The sequence below is a fragment of the Dermochelys coriacea genome, chromosome 2, assembly GCF_009764565.3.
Source record: "Dermochelys coriacea isolate rDerCor1 chromosome 2, rDerCor1.pri.v4, whole genome shotgun sequence".
NCBI classification, from domain to species: Eukaryota; Metazoa; Chordata; order Testudines; family Dermochelyidae; genus Dermochelys; species Dermochelys coriacea.
In genome coordinates this window covers 107,659,434-107,681,338 of record NC_050069.1, presented here as the reverse complement: position 1 = coordinate 107,681,338, position 21,905 = coordinate 107,659,434, and the positions used below count along the sequence as shown (strand labels likewise).

At 41.4% G+C, this 21,905-nt stretch overlaps 1 protein-coding gene across 3 annotated transcripts; it reads left to right on the top strand.

Annotated features, from left to right (window-relative positions):
- The first annotated feature begins 2,933 nt into the window (after positions 1 to 2,933).
- On the top strand, positions 2,934 to 20,133 carry ALDH5A1 (aldehyde dehydrogenase 5 family member A1). 3 transcript variants are annotated; one of them, XM_038389390.2, is made up of 10 exons: positions 2,940 to 3,372; positions 5,743 to 5,826; positions 6,232 to 6,402; positions 7,103 to 7,219; positions 7,959 to 8,102; positions 9,070 to 9,213; positions 13,468 to 13,626; positions 15,980 to 16,149; positions 16,944 to 17,002; positions 17,199 to 20,133. In XM_038389390.2, exons 1-10 carry the CDS (start codon positions 3,073 to 3,075, stop codon positions 17,402 to 17,404), a joined length of 1,554 nt encoding a protein of 517 aa, XP_038245318.1. In that variant the 5' UTR covers positions 2,940 to 3,072; the 3' UTR covers positions 17,405 to 20,133. The 3 variants fall into 3 exon arrangements, with proteins under 3 accessions (XP_043364238.1, XP_038245318.1, XP_043364240.1); XM_043508305.1 differs by lacking the exon at positions 2,940 to 3,372 and adding an exon at positions 4,290 to 4,310; XM_043508303.1 differs by lacking the exon at positions 9,070 to 9,213 and having other exon boundaries at positions 2,934 to 3,372.
- Positions 20,134 to 21,905: the final 1,772 nt, after the last annotated feature.

Genomic DNA, 21,905 nt, shown 5'->3' with positions numbered 1-21,905 from the left:
ATGCACTGCATTCGAGAAGTTAATTAACAGAGTTGTGCAAAATTACAACAAGAAAGATGTAGATATAGTGCTTCAAAGTTGGCTTATATAGCCAACTTTAATTTGTGTGATGATTTAAAAACGTGAGTTAAATCTAATAAAATGATCGTGAAACATTTTTCAGTTTTTACTATGGTGCCATACAGCGCACCTTTGCCCTAACAGTCTCAGACCTCATCAGTCCTCACACTTCCCCCTGTATTTCTGAACACACACCCTAATCTCAAATTCTGTGGAAAACACTGCAGTGAAATATTTTTTCTGTGTGATACTTTTTTATATCACATTCTGTCAGCTGCAGGATTCAGTATCAATTATCCTCCTAATGTAAATAGCAGGGTAGGTTTGTTTATTTTGCTAGGCTGCTTCTCTGGCTCATTTGTTCATGGGAGAAGCCTAAACCTCTAAAGAGCTATTCACCTCACCAAAAACACCACGTCAGTTTTTCCAGTAGAACTCTTTGCCTCCCCACTAAGGTTTGTCTGAATTTGAGATCATCAGTAGCAACAGTTATAATCATCCTATGTCATGTTTTCTAGAGATCATGAGCAGTTTACCAACTGCAGGCTCAGTTATGACTCTAAAGCTTGAGCAATGGGGTGGAGGAAGAGAAGGTGGTGCATCTTCAAGCAATGATGGTAGGAACGGTGTTGTGCTGGTGGAAGCCAGGAGAAGCCCTGGGCCACCAGGGTACTGTGGAGTGAGGCTTGCCCTAACCAGTATAGAATAGGTGTAGCAGCATACACTCCACACAGGACATGGCTCCTCTGGGGTGCTCACTATAGCTAGTGGTCCCTTCTGCCCCTACCTGTTTGCCATCAGGATATTTAGGCAGCCGCAACATTATGGCTTCCACATGCATGGGAGAGTTTGGGGGAGGGAAAAGGACTTTTTGGCCCTCTTCTCACCTCTACCACCACTAATGCCTCTGTGTGATGGCAGCCATATTTTGACCCTGTAATAAATAGATGGAACTGCTTCTGCCAGGAAAAATTTCAGGTGAGCATAGATGGTCCTCAGTAAGGGAAAGAGGAAATCCAAAATACTTCTCTCTCCTTTCTACCAGCCCCCAGAGAACACAATATAGCAGCACAGAGACAAATCCATCTGGCTCATCTTTATCCTACAGACTTCCAAATCTATTTCTGAACAAGCCCTTTCATCTCCAATGAACTATTACCCCAGGAGCTTGCTGGATCCTAAACTGCCTTTGATCAGAAACCTTTCTCAGTCAAGACAACAGGACAGGTGCATTGCTGCCTGTGCCTGCGCCTGCCTGCTGAGTTGATTAATAGTCAGAGATTGCACCAGCATAGAAGTATATTGAAGGTGAACCCTAAGGAAATTAAGATTTTAAAATTATCCTCCACATGTCCCGCGTCCCACTACAATGAATCCAGGCAGGGTCGTTTGGAAGCTGAACACTTTATGCTTCCATCCCACACCACTGTCAAGTTTTAGCAAATTAGGACAAGTCAGCACATAAGAACAACCATATGTATCAGTAACTACTAATAGTAACAATTCACTACCTCTCCCATGGGTAGCAAATCCTTACAGATAGCAGTTTCACACACCCTATGGTGTAAGAAACTGCTATCTGTAGGAATGTGCTACCTGTAGCCCTGACAGGTCCTACTTTGCTAAAAACTGCTATTTGATGTAGCTAATTCCTACAGAGAGCAGTGGTACCAATGGTTTTACCCACAAAATAAATATGCCCTAAATTTATTGCCCTTATGCCCAGATAAATCTGTTAGTCTTTAAGGTGCCACTAGACTCCTCGTTGTTTTTGTGGATACAGACTAACACGGCTACTCCTCTGATACATGAAATGATAGAGTGCCTGATTCTAAAGAGTTTTAGGAGGGAGAACAGCAAAATAAAGATAATGGATTTCAAGACGACAGACTTTAGCAAACTCAGGGAGTTGGTAGGTAAAATCCTATGAGAAGACAGTTGGCAGTTTTTCAAAGAGACATTATTAAGGGCGCAAGAGCAAACTATCCCACTGCATAGGAAAGATAGGCAGTATGGCAAGAGACCACCCTGGCTTAACTAGGAGATCTTCAATGATCTAAAAATCAAAAAAGAGTCCTACAAAAAGTGGAAACTAGGTCAAATTACAAAGGATGAATATAAACAGACAAGTATGTAGGGACAAAATTAGAAAGGCCAAGGCACAAAATGAGATCAAACTAGCTAGAGACATAAAGTGTAACAAGAAAACATTCTACAAATACATTAGGAACAAGAGGAAGACCAAGGACAGAGTCGACCCGCTACTCAATGAGGGGGGAAAAACAATAACAGAAAATGTGGAAATGGAAGATGTGCATAATGACTTCTTTGTTTCGGTTTTCACCAAGAAAGTTGGTGGTGATTGGACATCTAAGATAGTGAATGCCAGTGAAAATGAGGAAGCAACAAGTTAAAAATTACTTAGGCAAATTGGATGTCTTCAAGTCACCAGGGCCTGATTAAATGAGTCCTAGAATACTCAAGGAGCTGACTGAGAAGATATCTGAGCCATTAGCAATTATCTTTGAAAAGTCATGGAAGATGGGAGCGACTCCAGAAGACTAGAAAGGGGCAATTATAGTGCCAATCTATAAGAAAGGGAATAAGGACAACCCTGGGAATTACAAACCAGTCAGCTTCACTTATGTACCCAGAAAGATAATAGCTCATGCTCAAATAAATGTTAGTCTCCCAGGTGCCACAAGTCCTCCTGTTCTTTCTGCGAATACAGCCTAAGAGGGCGGCTGCTCTGACGCATGGCAGCACTGCTCTAGTTAATCCTTTGCCCGGCCAGGAGTGCAGGGGGCAAACTGCTACCTGGAGGAATGCGCCGCATGAGGCAGCAGCAGGTTTAGGGCACCAGTAGTTTCTCACAACCCGCTTACAGGCAGCACGTTTCTACGGGGAGCAGTTTCCAGGCCGCCCGCGGGCGCACCCAGAGCCCAGGGCCAGGCCTGCCGACTGGGGCGCGGCGGGTGCCCGGGGATCAGGCTCCCGCAGCCCCGCCCGGCCATGGCGAGCTGGCGGCTCCCCTGGAGCCCGCTGCGGCTGCGGGCGGCCCAGCGCCTGCTCCCGGCCCCGCTCCGGCGCAGCGGCTCCGGCCCGGCCCCGCCGCGGCTGCCCGGCTCCCTGGCGCGCTCGGGCGGCTTCGTGGGAGGCCGCTGGGTGCAGGCGGCCGCCGCCTTCCCCGTGCTGGACCCGGCCAGCGGCGCCGAGCTGGGGCGGGTGGCGGACTGCGGCGTGGCCGAGGCCCGGGCCGCGGTGAGAGCCGCATGGGAGGCCGGGCCCGGCTGGAGCGCGGCCCCCGCCAAGGTGAGAGCCCCCGAGCGAGGCAGACGCGGGGGAAGCCCGGCCCCGGGAGCCCCCCCCTGCTCTGGGGGACAGGGACCCACAGGCGGGAGCTTTGGGGGAGGGCGTCCCCAGCTGCAGTCAGCCCCCCCCCCCGGGGGGTGAGCGGGGCAGGGGCTGCCCGGGGGCAAGGCAGGCCCTTGGGAGAGGGTGACTTGCTCTCCAGGTGCGCCCCTGGCATGCCCGCCTCTGCGGCTGTGACCCTGCAGGAGAACCAGGCCGGCTGCCCCCTTGGTGGGCAGAGCCCAGTGCAGGGTTGGGGGCTTAAAGCGCTCCAGTGGGTCTTGATTCTGCGGCCTCTGGTCTGGTGTGCGGTGTATTTAATCCCATACTTCGCCTGGAAGCGCTTCAGGGCAGGGACTGGTGGTGTGCAGCCCAGGGAGGCTCTGACAGGCCTCTAGGGACGGCTACTAATAGGCCTGTCATTAATACGAGGGGTTAGTGGAGACAGTTAGTAGGTGGTGCTTTAAATGTAAAAGCTGGCTAGAAGGCCACAAGTCACCTTACACATACCTGCGACCAGCGGTACAGGTACACCTCGGAGGGGCAGGGGGGTACACAGAGGTCTTCCTTGGGGTACATCAGCTCATCTAGTTATTTGCCTAAGGGAATCAGTACAGACTAAAATTTCATAGAATAACTTGTTTACACAGCTCTGTATACGGAGTGTTGCTCTTTCAAGACTTCTGAACGCATGCTCCACGCCTCGTCCCTCTCAGATTTTGGAAGGCACTTCAGATTCTTAAACCTTGGGTCAAGTACTGTAGCGATCTTTAGAAATCTCACATTGGTACCTTCTTCCTGTTTTATGAAATCTGCAGCGAAAGCATTCTTAAAATGAACAACATGTGCTGAGTCAGCATCCGAGACTGCTATAACATGAAATATATGGCAGAATGCAGGTAAAACAGAGCTGGAGACATACAACTCTCTCCCAAAGAGTTCACTCACAAATTTAATTAAACCATTATTTTTTTAACAAGCATCTGCAGCATGGAAGCATGTCTTGTGGAATAGTGGCTGAGGTATGAAGGGACAGGAATGTTTAGTATATCTGGCATGTAAATACCTTGCAATGCCCGCTACAATAGTCCCATGCCAATGCCTGTTCTCACTTTCTGGTGACATTGTAAATAATAAGTGGGCAGCATTATCTCCTATAAACGTAAACAAACTTGTTTGTCTTAGCGATTGGCTGCACAAAAAGTAGGACGGAGTGGACTTGTAGGCTCCAAAATTTTACATTGTTTTGTTTTTCAGCGCAGTTATGTAACCAAAAAAACAAACCAAAAAAAAATCTACATTTGTACGTTGCACTTTCACGGTAAAGAGATTGCACTATGTGTATGAGGTGAATTGAAAAATACTATTTTGTTTATTTTTACAGTGTAGGTAGTTAATCAAAAATAATATGAAGTGAGCACTGTTCACTTTGTATACTGTGTTGTAATTTAAATCAATATATTTCAAAATGTAGAAAAACATCCAAAAATATTTTATAAATTTCAATTGCTATTCTATTGTTTAACTCAAAAATTAATGATTAATCGCAGTTTTAATTGCACTGTTAATCGCATGAGTTAACTGTGATTAATCAACAGCCCTAATTTTTATATCTGATTTTGTAAGCAAGTAGTTTTTAAGTGAGCTGAAACGTGGGGTACACAAGACAAATCAGACTTCTGAAAGGGGTACAGTAGTCTAGAAAGGTTGAGAGCCACTGTCTTAGAAAAAGGTTTTTGGTTTTTTTTTTTCAAAAGCATGTCCTCCTTTTCTCATTAACTGTTTATAAGCAAGTAGTCCTTTAAATACATCTAAAGCATGTGAAACTGACTGCCACAAGATATTGAGGCCAAGGGCTTATTAGTTTCAAAAAGAGGTAGACCTGAATACAAATAGTAACAGTGGGGAGAATATATATATGAGTACACACACACGAATTTTCCTCTGAAGCACCTGGTACTGTCTGAGACAAGTTAACTGACTGAAAGGACCATTGTCTATACTGGCATCACTAGCCCTCCAATACAATTTTGAATTCATGTCATCCTTACTCAGTTATCTTTTTTCTATTTAAACAGCACACATTCATTTATACATAAAGTATGAAGTTAATTCAGTATAGTAACATTCTTATCTATAAAGAGAAAAGGAGTATTTGCGGCACCTTAGAGACTAACAAATTTATTTGAGCATAAGCTTTTGTGAGCTACAGCTCACTTCATCGGATGCATTCAGTGGAAAATACAGTGGGGAGATTTATATACACAGAGAACATGAAACAATGGGTGTTACCATACACATTGTAAGGAGGTATTTTTTTTCCTTGCCCAGGAGAGAAGTGTGTTACTTCGCAAATGGTACAGTTTGATGATGGAGAATAAAGATGACCTTGCTAAGATAATTACAGCAGAGAATGTAAGTTTTACATGTAAAAATGTACTAATTTCAGCATCTTTCAGGCCTCTTTGCCAGCAAAGGACCCCTTTGGCAACAATGGGTCTTATCCTGAGTGGTTGTGGTACCCACCACTCCCAGGCCTTAAGCAAGAAAGACACATTAGCTATAGAATTTACCATGTAAGGCCTGATCTAAAGCCCGTTGAAGTAATGGAAAGACTCCTATACATCCTTAGCCCAGACTCTGTCTGAAATGTATGTAACCTGGAATCAAAGTGCCATTTACTGTGCCTAGCACAATGATGAGGGCTCCTAAGTGCCATGGTTACACAACTAATAATAAGAGTAAAAATAATGACCTAAGTGACTTTTTTCAATCACTTTGGTTTCTTTGAAGTATTTCTGCATTGTGATTTAATCATAGGGGAAGCCTCTGAAAGAGGCAGAAGGTGAAATTCTTTATTCTGCCTCCTTCCTGGAATGGTTTGCAGAAGAAGCTCGTCGCATTTACGGTGACATCATTCCACCTTCTGTGAAAGATAGAAGGATTTTGGTGCTGAAACAGCCTGTTGGAGTGGCAGCCATTATCACCCCTGTAAGTGCAGCTGGATCTGTCAGACTGATTAAGGACTAACTTAGGGCTTTTGGCTCAGCTCTGAGAATGAGGTAGCATATACCGCCACAGCCCAGGAGAAACCCCCCTGAACCCCCCCCGCCTTTTTCTGCTCCCCACTCATTTGTTCTGGGTGGCCTTTACTCCCCTGCATGGCACAGAGCACAGGCTCTAGGTAAGATGTGAGAAAGTTACAGCACTGGTCTGAATGCGTTTCTACATTGAGTTACGTATCATGAGACAAATAATGGCTTTTTCATCCTGAAAATACATGTCATGTTTTTGGTTTTCATGTTCCTACGGGTACGGATTTGTTTCCTCATATCTTTTTTCTCCACCTGCTCTTAGCAGCAGGTGCACCCCAAAAGGTTGAAGTTTTTGAGTTAATGTAGGCACTACCAGTTTCTCACAGATGTAGAAATCTCTCTGTCATTTAATTAGTCGAATTTTTAGAGCACAAGATAATTGGTAGTGGCATTATATACAGTCTTTTATAAATGCTGCCTCTTCTCCCCTTTTCGATTTTTGAAAAGTATTTAATTGTGAAAGTAAAGCAAAGTCTCATTCTTATACAAGATTTGTTTTGATTCTTCCTAGAAGTTGCAAAAATAGCCAGTTATTTGGGCAGAGAGGGAAGTATGCAGCTTTTCTGATTTTTCATTGTATGTTTCTCTCCACCTAGTGGAATTTCCCCAGCGCTATGATTACACGAAAAGTTGGTGCAGCTCTGGCAGCAGGCTGTACTGTGGTGGTGAAGCCTGCGGAAGACACACCATTATCAGCATTAGCACTTGCTGAGGTGAGCTTTTGCGCTGGTATTACATTAGCAATGGATTGTATTTTACAGTAGCAGTATGCAAACAGAAAGTGAAGTTTCAGAGTAGCAGCCGTGTTAGTCTGTATTCGCAAAAAGAAAAAGGAGTACTTGTGGCACCTTAGAGACTAACAAATTTATTAGAGCATAAGCTTTCGTGAGCTACAGCTCACTTCATCGGAAAATGCATCTGATGAAGTGAGCTGTAGCTCACGAAAGCTTATGCTCTAATAAATTTGTTAGTCTCTAAGGTGCCACAAGTACTCCTTTTCTTTTTGAGAAAGTGAAGTGGCATTCAAACACAACTCTTGGCTACAGTCTCACACAGAGAGAGTACAAATTTATTCTGTTAAGATGGTGGTTTAGATTTAATAGTTACCTTTAAAATAAATAAAAATGTTGGACTATATTATGGGCATATTAGGAGTATCTTCCAGCATTGGCCTAGCTTTGCAAAAGACAGCTTTAACTTTGAATATCTTTGCTTTAGTTGATGTCGGCAACAGCCTATTTGTTGATGTCAGCAACAGCCTAAAGCAATGCCAACATGTAATGTTTATGGGGCCCAATATTGTGAATTGCTGAGCACCCTCAGCTTTCATTGGCTTGGTGCTTATGTCTTCAGAGCAAATTTACAAATACATATATGAATATAAAAATATTACCTACCTGATCCTTACACAAAGTATATTATTTTGTGCATATTCACTGTTTCTCATTGCAGCTTGCAAACCAGGCTGGAATTCCAGCAGGAGTATATAATGTTGTCCCCTGTTCCCAACAACAAACCCCAGCTGTTGGGGAGGCTCTGTGCACTGATCCTTTGGTAGCAAAAATATCTTTTACTGGGTCTACTGCTACAGGAAAGGTACATGACCGTGAATGACTGAAGGGTTTTTACTGAAAGGCAAGGGGAAGTGTTTTGAGGGGAGAAAGGTGTATCTATAACATTTGCCTTTGGGGTGGTTCTTCCCCACATTGCAACAAACTTTCTTCCCTTCTGGCTCTTGAGGGCTTAACACAAATCCCTGAGTCTGTTAAGTACTTTTCCTTGAATTGCTTTCCCTTTAATCTGGTATCTGTTAGCTTTTTAGAACAGTGGTAATCTTCATCAAATTACAAACTGGAATTATGCACAGCAGTTACTCAGGAAAGTTCAGCTCCAGAAACTGCTGTTTCAAGTTACGTGATGACTTGACTCTAATGGAAACACCTCAGAATGTGCTGCTCAGTAACGAAGTGCATTATTGAAAGAAGGGAAGGGTAATGAGGTAAAATCTTTACTTAAGGCTAGATTCTACTCCCTTTACTCTGCGAGTAGTCTCATGGAAATCATTAGGACTATTTGAGGAATAAAATACTAGTGTGCGGGGTTAAGATGGCAGAATCTTTCTCTTAACAAGAAAGGGGCATTTTCTAAAATGGTCTGAGGAGGAGTGGGATGACAGTGGGAAGGGGAAAATGTAAACTGGATATCAGGAGAAAAATCTTAACAGCAAGTTTTATTACAATGTGGAATGATCTTGCAAGGGAAAGTAGAAGCAGCTCTTCCTTGAGTTCTAGTTAAATAAAGGCTGGACAAAGTAATTGGGTGAAATCTTGGTCCTATTAATGTCAATGGGAGTTTTTCCACTGGAGACGTCAATGTAGGATCAGATCGCCAGCTTTGGCAAGGGAATGGAAAAGATGGACCATTGACTCTGTGGTGAACTTGTAGGTTATTATGGGAGTTCAATCCCCACCAGAGTTAGTTCCCTTAGCCTCTAAATTCTTATTTGTTAGTGAACTGATTATTTACACACTTATCCTGTTTGGTGTCTGCTGTATACTTGTAGATACTGCTGCATCACGCTGCTGGCACTGTGAAGCGGGTTTCCATGGAGCTTGGGGGGCATGCTCCATTTATAGTGTTTGACAGCGCTGATGTGGACCGAGCTGTTGCAGGAGCTCTGGCTTCTAAATACAGAAACTCGGGGCAGGTGAGAGAATTATTTTTCTACCTTGCCTATTTCACGTTTTGGAGCATGAAAGATCCCTGTTTTTTGTGATTAAGCTATTTTTGCCTAACTTTATTTGCTTGTGAAAGGAAATATGCTGGATTTACAGCCCTGAACATTGCAGTCCCCTATCCACTGAACGGATAAAGCACATGTAGCAGCACTATCATGGCAATGCAATTCAGTCATACCTATAGTTTTGAGAAGATGAGTCTACAATGCCAGTTCAGTGCCTCTCTGCTGAAACTGCCAACAAGGGTATCAGTTTCAGATGATTTTGTCATATGGACATTTCACAAGCAATAAACTCTCATGAATTCCTGAAGACAACTCTCATTTCAGGCCATTAAAGTAGACACTACAAAGTGTATTTAGCTTTGCTTTAAATTAGTGGCTCACAGTTTTTGGTCAACCAAATCTGTTTCTAAAGATGTTTGTCAGGAACAGTATCCCTGATAATGTCACGGCAAACCTGGTGGCTGAACTTTGTGACTTTGTCCTCACCCATAACTATTTCACATTTGGGGACAATGTATACCTTTAAATCAGCGGCACTGCTATGCGTACCCGCATGGCCCTATTGTATGCCAACATTTTTATGGCTGACTTAGAACAACGCTTCCTCGGCTCTCGTCCCCTAATGCCCCTACTCTGCTTGAGCTACATTGATGACATCTTCATCATCTGGACCCATGGAAAAGAAGCCCTTGAGGAATTCCACCATGATTTCAACAATTTCCATCCCACCACCAACCTGAGCCTGGACCAGTCCACACAAGAGATCCACTTCCTGGACACTATGGTGCCAATAAGCGATGGTCACATAAACACCACCCTATACCGGAAACCTACTGACTGCTATGCCTGCCTACATGCCTCCAGCTTTCATCCAGACCACACCACATGATCCATTGTCTACAGCCAAGCTCTACAATACAATTGCATTTGCTCCAACCCCTCAGACAGAGACAAACACCTACAAGATCTCTATCAAGCATTCTTACAACTACAATACCCACCTGCTAAAGTGAAGAAACAGATTGACAGAGCCAGAAGAGTACCCAGAAGTCACCTACTACGGGATAGGCCCAACAAAGAAGATAACAGAACGCCACTAGCCATCACCTTCAGCCCCCAACTAAAACGTCTCCAATGCATCATCAAGGATCTACAACCTATTCTGAAGGATGACCCATCACTCTCACAGATCTTGGGAGACAGGCCAGTCCTTGCTTACAGACAGCCCCCCAATCTGAAGCAAATACTCACCAGCAACCACACACCAGAACCACTAACCCAGGAACCTATCCTTGCAATAAAGCCCGTTGCCAACTGTGTCCACATATCTATTCAGGGGACACCATCATAGGACCCAATCACATCAGCCACACTATCAGAGGCTCGTTCACTTGCACATCTACCAATGTGATATATGCTGTCATGTGCCAGCAATGCCCCTCTGCCATGTACATTGGTCAAACTGGACAGTCTCTACGTAAAAGAATAAATAGACACAAATCAGATGTCAAGAATTATAACATTCAAAAACCAGTTGGAGAACACTTCAATCTCTTTGGTCACTCAATTACAGACCAAAAAGTGGCAATTCTTGAACAAAAAAACTTCAAAAACAGACTCCAGCAAGAGACTGCTGAATTGGAATTAATTTGCAAACTGGATACAATTTAATTTAGGCTTGAATAAAGACTGGGAGTGGATGGGTCACAAAGCAAAACTATTTCCTCATGTTTTTTCCCCGCCTCCACCCCTCACTGTTCCTCAGACATTCTTGTCAACTGCTGGAAATGGCCCACCTTGATTATCACTACAAAAGGTTCCCTTCGCCTCCGCCCCCACCCCCCCTTCCGCCCAGCTCTCCTGCTGGTAATAGCTCACCTTAAGTAATCACTCTTGTTACAGTGTGTATGGTAACAATCATTGTTTCATGTTCTCTATGTATATAAATCTCCCCACTGAATGCATCCGATGAAGTGAGCTATAGCTCACGAAAGCTTATGCTCAAATATATTTGTTGGTCTCTAAGGTGCCACAAGTACTCCTTTTCTTTTTTCACCTAATCCTGTATTCCTTGTGCCCCTAGGATGCCCAGTGAAGGTAGTAGTAGTTGAGGGTGTGCAGGAGAAGTCATTTTCAATAGAGACACATTCCCATATCCCTTTTCCTGGAGCCAATAGCTTCTTTGTCCCCTACCTTAATGATAAACCTAAAAGCCAGTCTCTGTTCTAGCACCAGCTGCCCCTTGTTCAGATGTGTATAATCAAACTTGCATTGGAATTGAGCGTTGTTCAAACCCCCGTTCCCAGAGGATTGAACTGTGTTGTAGCTTAAAATTCAGATAATTGAATAAGGTACGTGCAGGCCCAAGACAGAGGTTTCAGTGGCAGCCGCTAGCCTGAATACCAGTCACGAGTTTTGAGTGCCAGTGGTTAGGAACCACTCTTCTAACCAAGTCAGGTCCCAAACCTTAGTTAGATATGTACAAAATGTAAATGAGGGAAAGATGAGCAATAGCACATGGTGAAAGTGTTTAACCAGATGGAATTTTTTTTTTTAAAATCAGGTTCACTATCCTTAGCCGTTATCTGTGTGTGTGTGTGTTCGTTCAGGCTTAGTTTATAAATGGTACAAGCAGTTTAAGATAAAGAGGTGGAAAGAATTCCTCCTTTACTTATCAAGATTCAGTGTTTCTCCGCAGACACAGTTGCTATCATTAACACCTAAAACAGAGTGTGTACAGCTCACTAAGTTGGTTGAGAGCCAATCCTGCAAGATCTTAGTCAAGCAAAAAACCCCAAACCAACAACCCCCCTGTCCCCACCTCTACATTGCTTTAAGTGTTAATTAAATCAGCAGCATCTTGGGAAAAACAGTGAATGGTGTTCTGTGTGCAGGTTATTTGTGCAAGGCTGGCAGTTCAAAAATGCATCTCTGCTTATATATGGAGCATGTTTGATTATGAAAATAGTTATGAGACAAACAAATATGGTAAAAACCTATCTGCCATTTTTAGAGTTACTTTTCAGGGTAATTGGCATTTATATTGGAGTTCAGTGCGCTTGGCACCATTAAAGACAATCATTGTTCTGAGGTGCATACTGCCTAGAAGATGTGGAGAAGGCACATGACTGATGTGGGTTAGTTGTCCTTAACCTTGCAGAAGAAGCAAGTTTTAAGTGGATTTTGAAAAGAACCTGATTAGCGTGAAATAATTTCACTAGTCAAAGTGAGGGGACAGCATGAGAGAAAATGCAAAGACTGGCCTGGGAGAAGGAAATGAGTATAGTAATGAAGCTGGAATCTTTGATAGAACAAAAGTGGTGAATGGGGACATGACAACATGAAACAAGACCCAAGATATAAACCAAGACAGAGCCATGTAGGATCTTATATGCAAGGGTAAGGAATTTAGACTTGATATAGAAAGTTATCAAAGGAATTCAAAGGGGGATAATGTAGCCCGACTTGCAAAGGAACATTATTTTAGCAGTTATGTATTGGAGAACATCAAGCAAGAGGTTGTAGTAATCAAGGCAGGAGGAGAGGAGGGTGTAGACAGAACAAAGGGTCAGAGTAAGCAGGTGTTCCTTCCCCCAACCTATAAATCCAACTTGTAAAATCCAGACTCTCCTTCTTCATGTGGGATTTGGCTGACTTAACACAGACAACAATAAGATAACAGAAATATCAGCGCCTGCCTTTGCTTAGATGTTGAGTCTGCTACTTAACCCACATCCTGTGTCCTTTGGTTAGAGGATAACTTCCACCACACCTCCCTTGTATCCTGGTAAATACATATATCAGAGAATCAGTGGCACCCAGTTAACCCTTTCCTAGCAGGATCCACACCTGCTAACAGGATGATGGTGTTTCAGGGAAACACTTCCAGCTTGTTAGTGTTTGATTTTCAGAGTGTTGTAATGAGAGAAGGGCAAACCTTACTAACAGCCTATGTGGGTGAAGAGAAGGCATAGAAGGAAGTGTAATGGTAACCAGGTTTCAGAGTAGCAGCCGTGTTAGTCTGTATTCGCAAAAAGAAAAGGAGTACTTGTGGCACCTTAGAGACTAAAATTTATTTGAGCATAAGCTTTCGTGAGCTACAGCTCAATTCATCGGATGCATCCTTGTACTCCTTTTCTTAATGGTAACCAGTTACTGTGCTGTAAAAAATGGGAAGAGCACTAAGCTTTGTCTTTTGTTATTCATGTTTGTTTTCAGACATGTGTTTGCACAAATCGGTTTTTGGTGCAAAAAAAGATCCACGATGCATTTGTGGAAAAATTTGCCAAAGCCATTGAAAGAGAGCTACGTGTAGGAAATGGATTTGATGAAGGAACTACCCAGGGGCCATTAATTAATGAAAAAGCAGTGGGAAAGGTATGTGTGTGTGTGTGTGTGTATATATATATATATATATATATATATATATATATATATATATAATCAGAATATACTGATTTCACTTTTGAAATTGTAATTTATATTTTTAGGAAGTATTAAACATATTGTATACTCAGTTTTGTCTAATACCTGTTTTGTAAGACTATATTTGCCACTCTACCTGGAATGGTCCCTTACAATATATGCTATTTACTTAATCTGTTCCGCCTTTCATTTTGCGGTGATGCTGGGAGTACCTTTTCCAGATCTCAAGAAGAGCTCTGTGTAGCTCAAAAGCTTGTCTATCTCATCAACAAAAGATATTACCTCACCCACTTTGTCTCTCTGTATTTGCAGAAAGTATTCTCTCCTCAAAGCCCACAGTGATGTGAACAGGAGTAATTACAGCGATCATTGCCTTGTTCAACTAGGAAAAGAAAAGGGAATAATCTACCATGAGCAAGCCTTTTTTCCTAGTTATATTCTGATTGGTATTTTTTTGGAGAACATTTGCAAAAGCTTAACAGACTGTGGGAGTTGTATTGGGTATATTCATGTCTCTAGGTAGCATGACAGAGTTTTTGTTTTGAAGAGTCTGTTTTTGTGAATCAAAACTAAGCACAAAAATAAATTAAGGCTAAAACTATTTGGGGCTCTGAATGTGGAGGGCGACTTTTAATTTTGTTTTGCATTTGTACGTTTTAGGTATTTTCCTAAAGAAAGGTGCATTCTCATTTATATAAATAGTTATATTTCTTAACATACATTTATTCAGATTCTTCATTTTTATATTTTTTTATTATATGGAAAGTGAGGAGTGGCATTGCATTTATTTATTAGATGATGTTTTTTATTCCTAATTTGTGTGAAGATGCTACAGCCCACTAGGTGCCTATCAGCATCTTTAGGTGCCTAAATATCTTTGAAAATCTGGCCCCTCTCCTTCAAATTTCTAGAATGAGTAGAGTTCATCTTCTCCCACCTGGGTTTTTTTGTATTATAGTTCATAGATTGGAAGAGGAACACAAGCTTTCCTACTTTTTCAACACCCAGTTAGTTTCTTAATTTGGATGAACTAATCCAAAAGAAGAAAATATATTCTCTGCAACAGCTGGCTAAACTGAATCCAAAAGTAAAATTAAGGAAAAAGCTTTTTTGTACAACAGGAATTAAAAGTACGTGCATTTGGAAAAATGTCAATACCACCATTAACTCTGTTGTAAAGAATGAAAATAATATAGATATTTAATGCACCATATGACATTGACATATTTATAAAGCTTGAATTCACCTCAACAGTTAAAGATTCTCCTCCCTACCCCAATTCTGTTTACATTTAAAAAGTAGCACTCTTTAACTTACAAAAATTTGCAGATGACTCACTGGTATAAAGTAGGGTTTTTTTAATTCATTTTTTTTAAAATGATTTGAATAGATTGTAGTAAATTTAGGCCTTACCGTAGGTTACCATAAATTCAAATTTAATTTTAAGGTCTTGTTTTTAAACATAAAAATCTGATTTATATTTTTAAAAATCCATTTTTTAAAAAGAAATCATCAGTTTTTGTCCACCCGGGCTGGTGTTCATACATGTTAGTTTAATGTGCGTTCTGTTCACGTTAGAGTATAGATGGAGATATGGTCTCTCCAATACCATCGTGAAGACTTGCTATTGTGGGCTAGTCTACACTGGCAGCACTTTAACGTGGCTTATGTGGTCACAGCAGAGAGTTCTCCCAGTGCTCTAAAAAAACCCATCTCCATGAGGGGCATAGCTCTCAACAATGGGAGCGCAGCTACCAGCGTTGGTGCACTGTCTATACTGGTGCTTTTCACACCCCTGAGCAAGAAAGTTGCAGCGCTGTATATTGCCAGTGTAGACAAGCCCTGAGATAGGATAGTTTTCTTCTGTCAGTAGGTAAGCACTACATGGTCTCTTGTATCTCTCTCTGACGACGCTGACCATGAATGTGTGGCCCTGATCCTGCAAAGACTTACAGATGTGCTTAATTTTATACCCTGAGAGTACTTTCCTTGACTTCAGCAGGACTAATAAGCGTTCATAAAGTTAAGCATTTATGTAAATCTTTACTGAATTGCAGCCCTGCATTGCAAGTGATCCTGGTCTGCAAATCTAAAATTCAGGTTATGTTCAGGAGGAGAGATGAAAATTCAGCAAAAAGGGAAGTTTTAAGCAGCGTCTCAGTCCTTTAAATAAGGAGCAGAATAAACCCTTTTTGTCTAATGCCCTGTTTAATTTTGGGGAATCTTGTTGTGTATTCAAGGAAAAGTAGACCAAATCTTTACTGCTAAATGCTAGCTTGAGTATCTCTTATTTTGCTCATCTCAGGTGGAGAGACACATTAGCGATGCGGTTTCTCAAGGAGCATCCATTGTGACAGGAGGGAAACGACACAGTTTTGGAAAGAATTTCTTTGAGCCTACTCTGCTCAGCAACGTCACAACAAACATGCTTTGCACGCAAGAAGAGACGTTTGGTCCCTTAGCACCAGTTATCAAGTAAGATAATCCATTCTTCAGATTAACATAGAGAGAGTTTAGTAAACTTCAGAAAAGTATTTTTCATGTGAATAAGTATACAATCTGCATAATTATCATTATTATTCTTCCACAGATTTTTTTTTTCCGCTTCTGATGAGATTACTTTTCTCTCTCTCTCTCGGATTTTTATTTATTAAAACTGTACCTGTAATTTTGACCTGTTAACTTTTTTTTTCAGTGAGATTTTTTTTTTTAAATGGCACCTGCAGTTTCACGAGGGAGGATAACAGTAAAGACCATCAATTTTCATGCTCCTTTAAGGGACCTGAGAACTTTTGCATTTTGTCACATGACCTAATAGTTCTGTGTTTCTCTGATCCAAAGTACCCTTTGGACAAATTATCCCTCTCTATGAGGGTTTTTTTTTCCTCCCCCCTCCCCAGTATGATTTAACCTGGTAGCCCTCGGGGGGGGGGGGAAGATTTATGAATCTTTCTCAGGTGTGAGATCTTGTCAAGACAGGGAAAGTGAATGGCGTGTTTAAACCACATTAGTTGACAAGTGTTAACACATTTTAAAATTTAATGTAACTCAAGGGAAATGGCAAAAGCACCCTGGCTTGAGACTGAAAATTAAATAATAAAACACTAGAAATATACCAAGGAGAACAAACCTACATTCACTTTGTCTCATTTGCAGTGAGGCTGCTTCTCAGTATCCAGAGACCAGGAAGGCAGTAAGGATTACTTTCTTTTCCACCTCGCTATGTTGATTGCAGGTCTCACTGGTTATCTGTTTCTTTATATTGACAGGTTTGATACTGAAGCAGAAGCTGTTGCAATAGCAAATTCAGCCAATGTGGGTTTAGCAGGTACGTTCTTCCTTTTCAGACAGATATACCACTGTGCAGCTACAAACTTGAGTTTAGTGTTGGAATGGTGTGAGATGAAGAATTTCATTTTGATTATTTCTGTTTGCTAATAAGCACCTTCTCCAAAACCTTCTGCTGCCATGTCCTTTTGATTTTTGCTCTATGTTAACAATATATTTTTACATTCATGTGGCAGGATATTTCTATTCTCAAGACCCAGCCCAGATCTGGAGAGTTGCAGAGCAGCTGGAGGTTGGAATAGTAGGTGTTAATGAAGGAATAATGTCCTCAGTGGAGTGCCCTTTCGGTGGTGTGAAACAGTCTGGCTTAGGTCGAGAAGGTTCAAAATATGGTATTGATGAGTACCTAGAAATAAAGTATGTCTGTTTTGGAGGCTTATAAAAATTTGCAAAAATGACACAATCCACAAAGGCCTGGAAAATATTGGCCTGATTGGGGTGGACTGTCTATATATTAATGTGACTGTTACCCTCTTCAAATCCAAGTAACGCTGTTGTGTGAGTACATGTAGAGAGAGATGTTTCATGTAGCTCTGTGCTGACACTTGTAAAACACAAATATTACTAGTTACATAGATTTAGTTAATACCCAATAGTTGAATGATAGTGCCTCTTAGAGAGGGGATGAGGGAGGAATAGTTTCTGTTATTTGGGTTACCTTATGTAAATAGGAAGAATTTGGAGATTTGTCCATAATGAAGATCCTAATTCTGTTCTGGAGGACATAGGCAATTTTTTTTCCTTCTGTCTCTCCTAATATTCACGCATCTGTGTAGGGAGTGGAGAAGTGTTGGGGAGGGTAGCCTGTCCTTCATGGTTTTGTGCCAAATATGCACTTAATTCTCAACTTGCTAATGCTGTTGTAGAACTTTTTCAGATTGCTTACTTTTATTAAAGTTTTGCAGGAGAACTTGGTGCTTGCGAAGGGGAGGAATTAATAGTAATGGCTGGAGCCAGGCATTCTTACAGGCTACTGCGCAGCTGTGTCAGTACACATCATGGCTAATTGCAACACCACCTGCTGTTGCAGCTTTGCTCTCTCCAGAGCAGACATCTTAACTTATGCCTAAGAGCTTAGTAGTTTCAGTAACAGATACACAACCTATGCTACCACGTAAACAAGGGATGTAAATCGCAGTAGTGTGTATAAACTGGTTGCATAATGAGTCAGTGGAGCTTGGGGGATGGCTAGCTTAGTGTGTAGCATGGGGATGAGGGGGCTGTATGCATGTTGCAGGGACACCCTGCTGAGCTGTTCGGGGTGGGGGGGAGAGATTTATGTAAATGAGCTCCACATGACAATACATACCCATTCATTCCCCTGTGCAAGACCAGTATGACCGCACCTGGGAAAGGGAAGAGGATGGTCATCAACATAAATGTTGCCAACCAACTTTTTTAAGGAGTACTTTCCTCCCACTTCTTCAAAGAGCCACTTCAGCTTGCTCAACTACAGAGCCTCAGCAGGCAGTTCTGCTCCACGGCTTTGTGCCTTAAATGCTGACAGGCCCTGGACTGGGCTCCTTGTCACATGGGCAGATGTCCATCGCGGAGTGGGACAAAACCCCAAACTCATCTAATTTACAACCTAATAAGGATTGTATAGGTCTTCAGAGGCAGACTTTGTACGTCATCCCCTTAGTCTATGTAGCCTCAACTGAAAGCATCATTTAAAGGTGATGTAAAAGTTCCTTAATGTGAAGCAAATAATGGTGTATTAACATGGTTTTGATTTAAAATAAGCACTTTATTCAGCAAACTAAACTTCCTCAGAAGATCCTATAGAAAATTTTAAACTGGCTTTTCAGAGGCTGGGGAGTAGAAGTTGTGTTTTCATTTTTGGCTAACTGCTGTTTAGCCAGACTTTTACATTTAATTACAGAATGAAAGTGAGCTGACTGCTCTCTCTAGATGAATGTACCCTGTCAAGTAGGCAATGGTATTCAATTAAACCGAGGTAGTGGAAAATTATTTTTGGAATGACACTTAAGATTAACCGAAAAGCAAGGTGGAGCGGAGCTTCACAGAGCCTTCGCAAGTGAACAAGGAGGAGTATTGATTGCTACTCAACATTTTAAATGTTATTTAGATTATTTTTATATTACACTGGGTGTGGCTAGAGCTTATTCCTTACTGTCTGTGTAAAATGCATGAGTGCATTGCGCTGAAGTGATGCCACAAACAAGGGTTTGGAAAGGACACTCATTGCCCATACAGAAGTCCCTAATGCAATACATATAAAAATGAAGGCACGGAGGCCTTATCGCCTGCCGTGTGTGCTTTTGGAGTTAATAAGGAGAAGACAGATGTACCTGTTTATATTAACCACTTTTAAACTCTTGCAGATGAGCATACATAGTACCCTGATTTTTTGAGAGCATTGTGTTATGGCATGTATGAAAGTAGGGCAGCTAGAACAAGATATCTTACTCATCCATTTCTTATTCAGCAGAGGGTGCTGCACAAAAATACAGCCAGTACTTGCTACATCGCAAAGTACTATAGCTTAAATACAGCAAGCACACAGGCAGTTTTATAAGTAGCTTAGACAGATGGACTCATCCGTCACTTCAGCCAGGCACTCAAATTGCATTGCTCTCATTGGTTACCTCCATGTCAGATGCAACACTGTTGGTTGTCTTAAAATTTTGGTGTCTTGTTTTATGAGGCTGGATTTTCTTCTCTGAATAGAATTAAATAAAACTTGAGTAAATTTTTACTCTTTATCCAGCACAAGATATCTTTAAACTGTGTCTAACAACAGGAAGTACAAACCTTTGTTACATAACTTTAACAGTATCTTAGATTAACTTTAAAAAAAAATTCTTTGTCAAGGTTTCCTCCATGCCTGGACTCCAGTGTTTGAATTTGTATGGTTTTCTAGGTAATGTCTACATCGAATAGCACAAATTGATCTTTCTTACAAATGTTGTACTCTTATCAAAAACTGTGATCCTTTAACAAAACATAGACTTGAATTCTTACGTTTCAGTTTGATTTAGTTTGTGATTGTCTAGCTTTTTTGTAATGTAATGTATGTTCAAAGAACGCATGCTACTTAGCAAAGAAACTGAACTGTTTTCAAGTAATAAATATCTAACACCTGTGAAAGCACTGGATAGTGTGGGCATTCACTTTTCTGTGTTAAATTGATTGTTAATTAGGCTGTTATTTAACACTCAATTGCTGTTTAAGTCCAGATGCCGTATATTTGCATTAGTTTTCATTTATTTCAGATAAGCCAAACAGTGGAAGAAATGCATGCTGTGTACATTCAACAGAGGCTATTTTGTAAGTGTCAGAGTTTAGACCACCACATGACAATCTCTTGTATTTATCAGTTACCTCACTTTGAAAGGCAATGATGGGCACATTTGTCTTCCATCTGAGCATCTTCAAGCCTTTTACAAATACTAAAGATTCTGAATAGCCCGGGTGGTTGAGAACTAGTAATACATCAAGCCTTCTTAAATCAGGATGGTGGACTTTTCACAATAGATAGTTTACACCCAGTAGCTTTTTAGGTCTGCATTTTTTTTTCTCCCAAGTAGGCCCAACAGCATTTCTGACCACCATAGGATGCTTTTTCAGTAAGTTACCTTATGTAACGCATTTCCTCACCAACATGTTGCCTTGACCAACTTTGTTTAATTGAGCAAAATAAGTGAAGGAGGCTCTTGATCCTAAGGCTTCCCAGAAAGTTGGTCCTGCAGAGGCAATAAAAAGTGCATTGCCATATTGGGTGGCATTCAGCATGATTATAATAGTAGACGCATTTGCAGTACTTAATGTGTAAAATTTGGTATCTGTCAGAACTTGAATTCTGCTTGGAGAAAGTAGCTAGCATGTTATGCTGCACTGTGATTTGACAGTGAGGTGTAAAAGTCTAACAAGTATCTTACACGAGCCAACTAGCTTGCACTCTGCTGCATATTCACTTCCTAAGGAAGACATGGAAGATCTGCCCTCTTCATAGACACACATTTCAGTTTCTACAATTTAGTACTGTGAAACTCACCATTGGGCATGTCTGCTAGGCTACCTCTGAAATAACTGGTATGTTTCTTCATCATATCATGCAGGTGCTCCATGCAGGAAATTTTGCAATCCTGTGAGCAAGGAGCTCTCGGTAATCACTGGCTTGGCACTAGGATATCTTTCCATCTCATAATGGCCATTTTCATTTGTGGTAGCTCTAGGAAATGACTTTGCCCCTAGCCCTACAATTTGACATCATAAGGTCATCATCTCTTTCTCCTGCTGCTGAGATGTCTGGAAGACAAACTTTATAGAGAATTAAGTATGGCATACACAACTCAGAGGCTAAAGTTTAGCTGTTGTCTGTAGCATCTCCTATACAAGAACCCTTTTCCTAGGAAACTTTGAGGCAGCATTTGTCTCCAAACAACTGGATCTGGTCATGCTGTCTTGGTCACCTGAGCATATTCCTACCTGAAAGTAGTTTCACTCTGAATTGTGACTGTAAAAGTAGTTCCTTCTTACTAAGCAATTCTGTTCCCAGGTGTATTCAGCATCATAACTGGCTGCTGTAGTGATGGATGAAAAGAGTGGGGGATTTATTTACTCCTTTTAGTACTACAGAGACACAGCATCTGGGGGGGTGGGAAGCTATTACAGGGTCTTATTCCTTTCTGGTCATCAGCAGAATTTTTAATTAAGTTACAGATATAGGATCAAATGCAACCCTGTGGAAGACAATTAACTACATTTGTATGCTCTTGAAAACAATGGAGATGCACTTGTGTAAATGAATGCAGAATGTGGCCCACAGCATGTGGAAAAGGAGAGTTGACTTGGTTTTCAGATCTCAGACTGAGCTTGCATAGCTGGTAATTAGGACATTTTACTTGTAAACAAATCTG

Bases quoted from the DNA above. Each gene is read 5' to 3' on its own strand.
- ALDH5A1 (XM_038389390.2), top strand. From the start codon at position 3,073: ATGGCGAGCTGGCGGCTCCCCTGGAGCCCGCTGCGGCTGCGGGCGGCC. The intron at 5,827-6,231 runs GTAAGTTTTACA...ATTTAATCATAG, and splicing joins AGATAATTACAGCAGAGAAT to GGGAAGCCTCTGAAAGAGGC. The intron at 9,214-13,467 runs GTGAGAGAATTA...GTTTGTTTTCAG, and splicing joins AATACAGAAACTCGGGGCAG to ACATGTGTTTGCACAAATCG.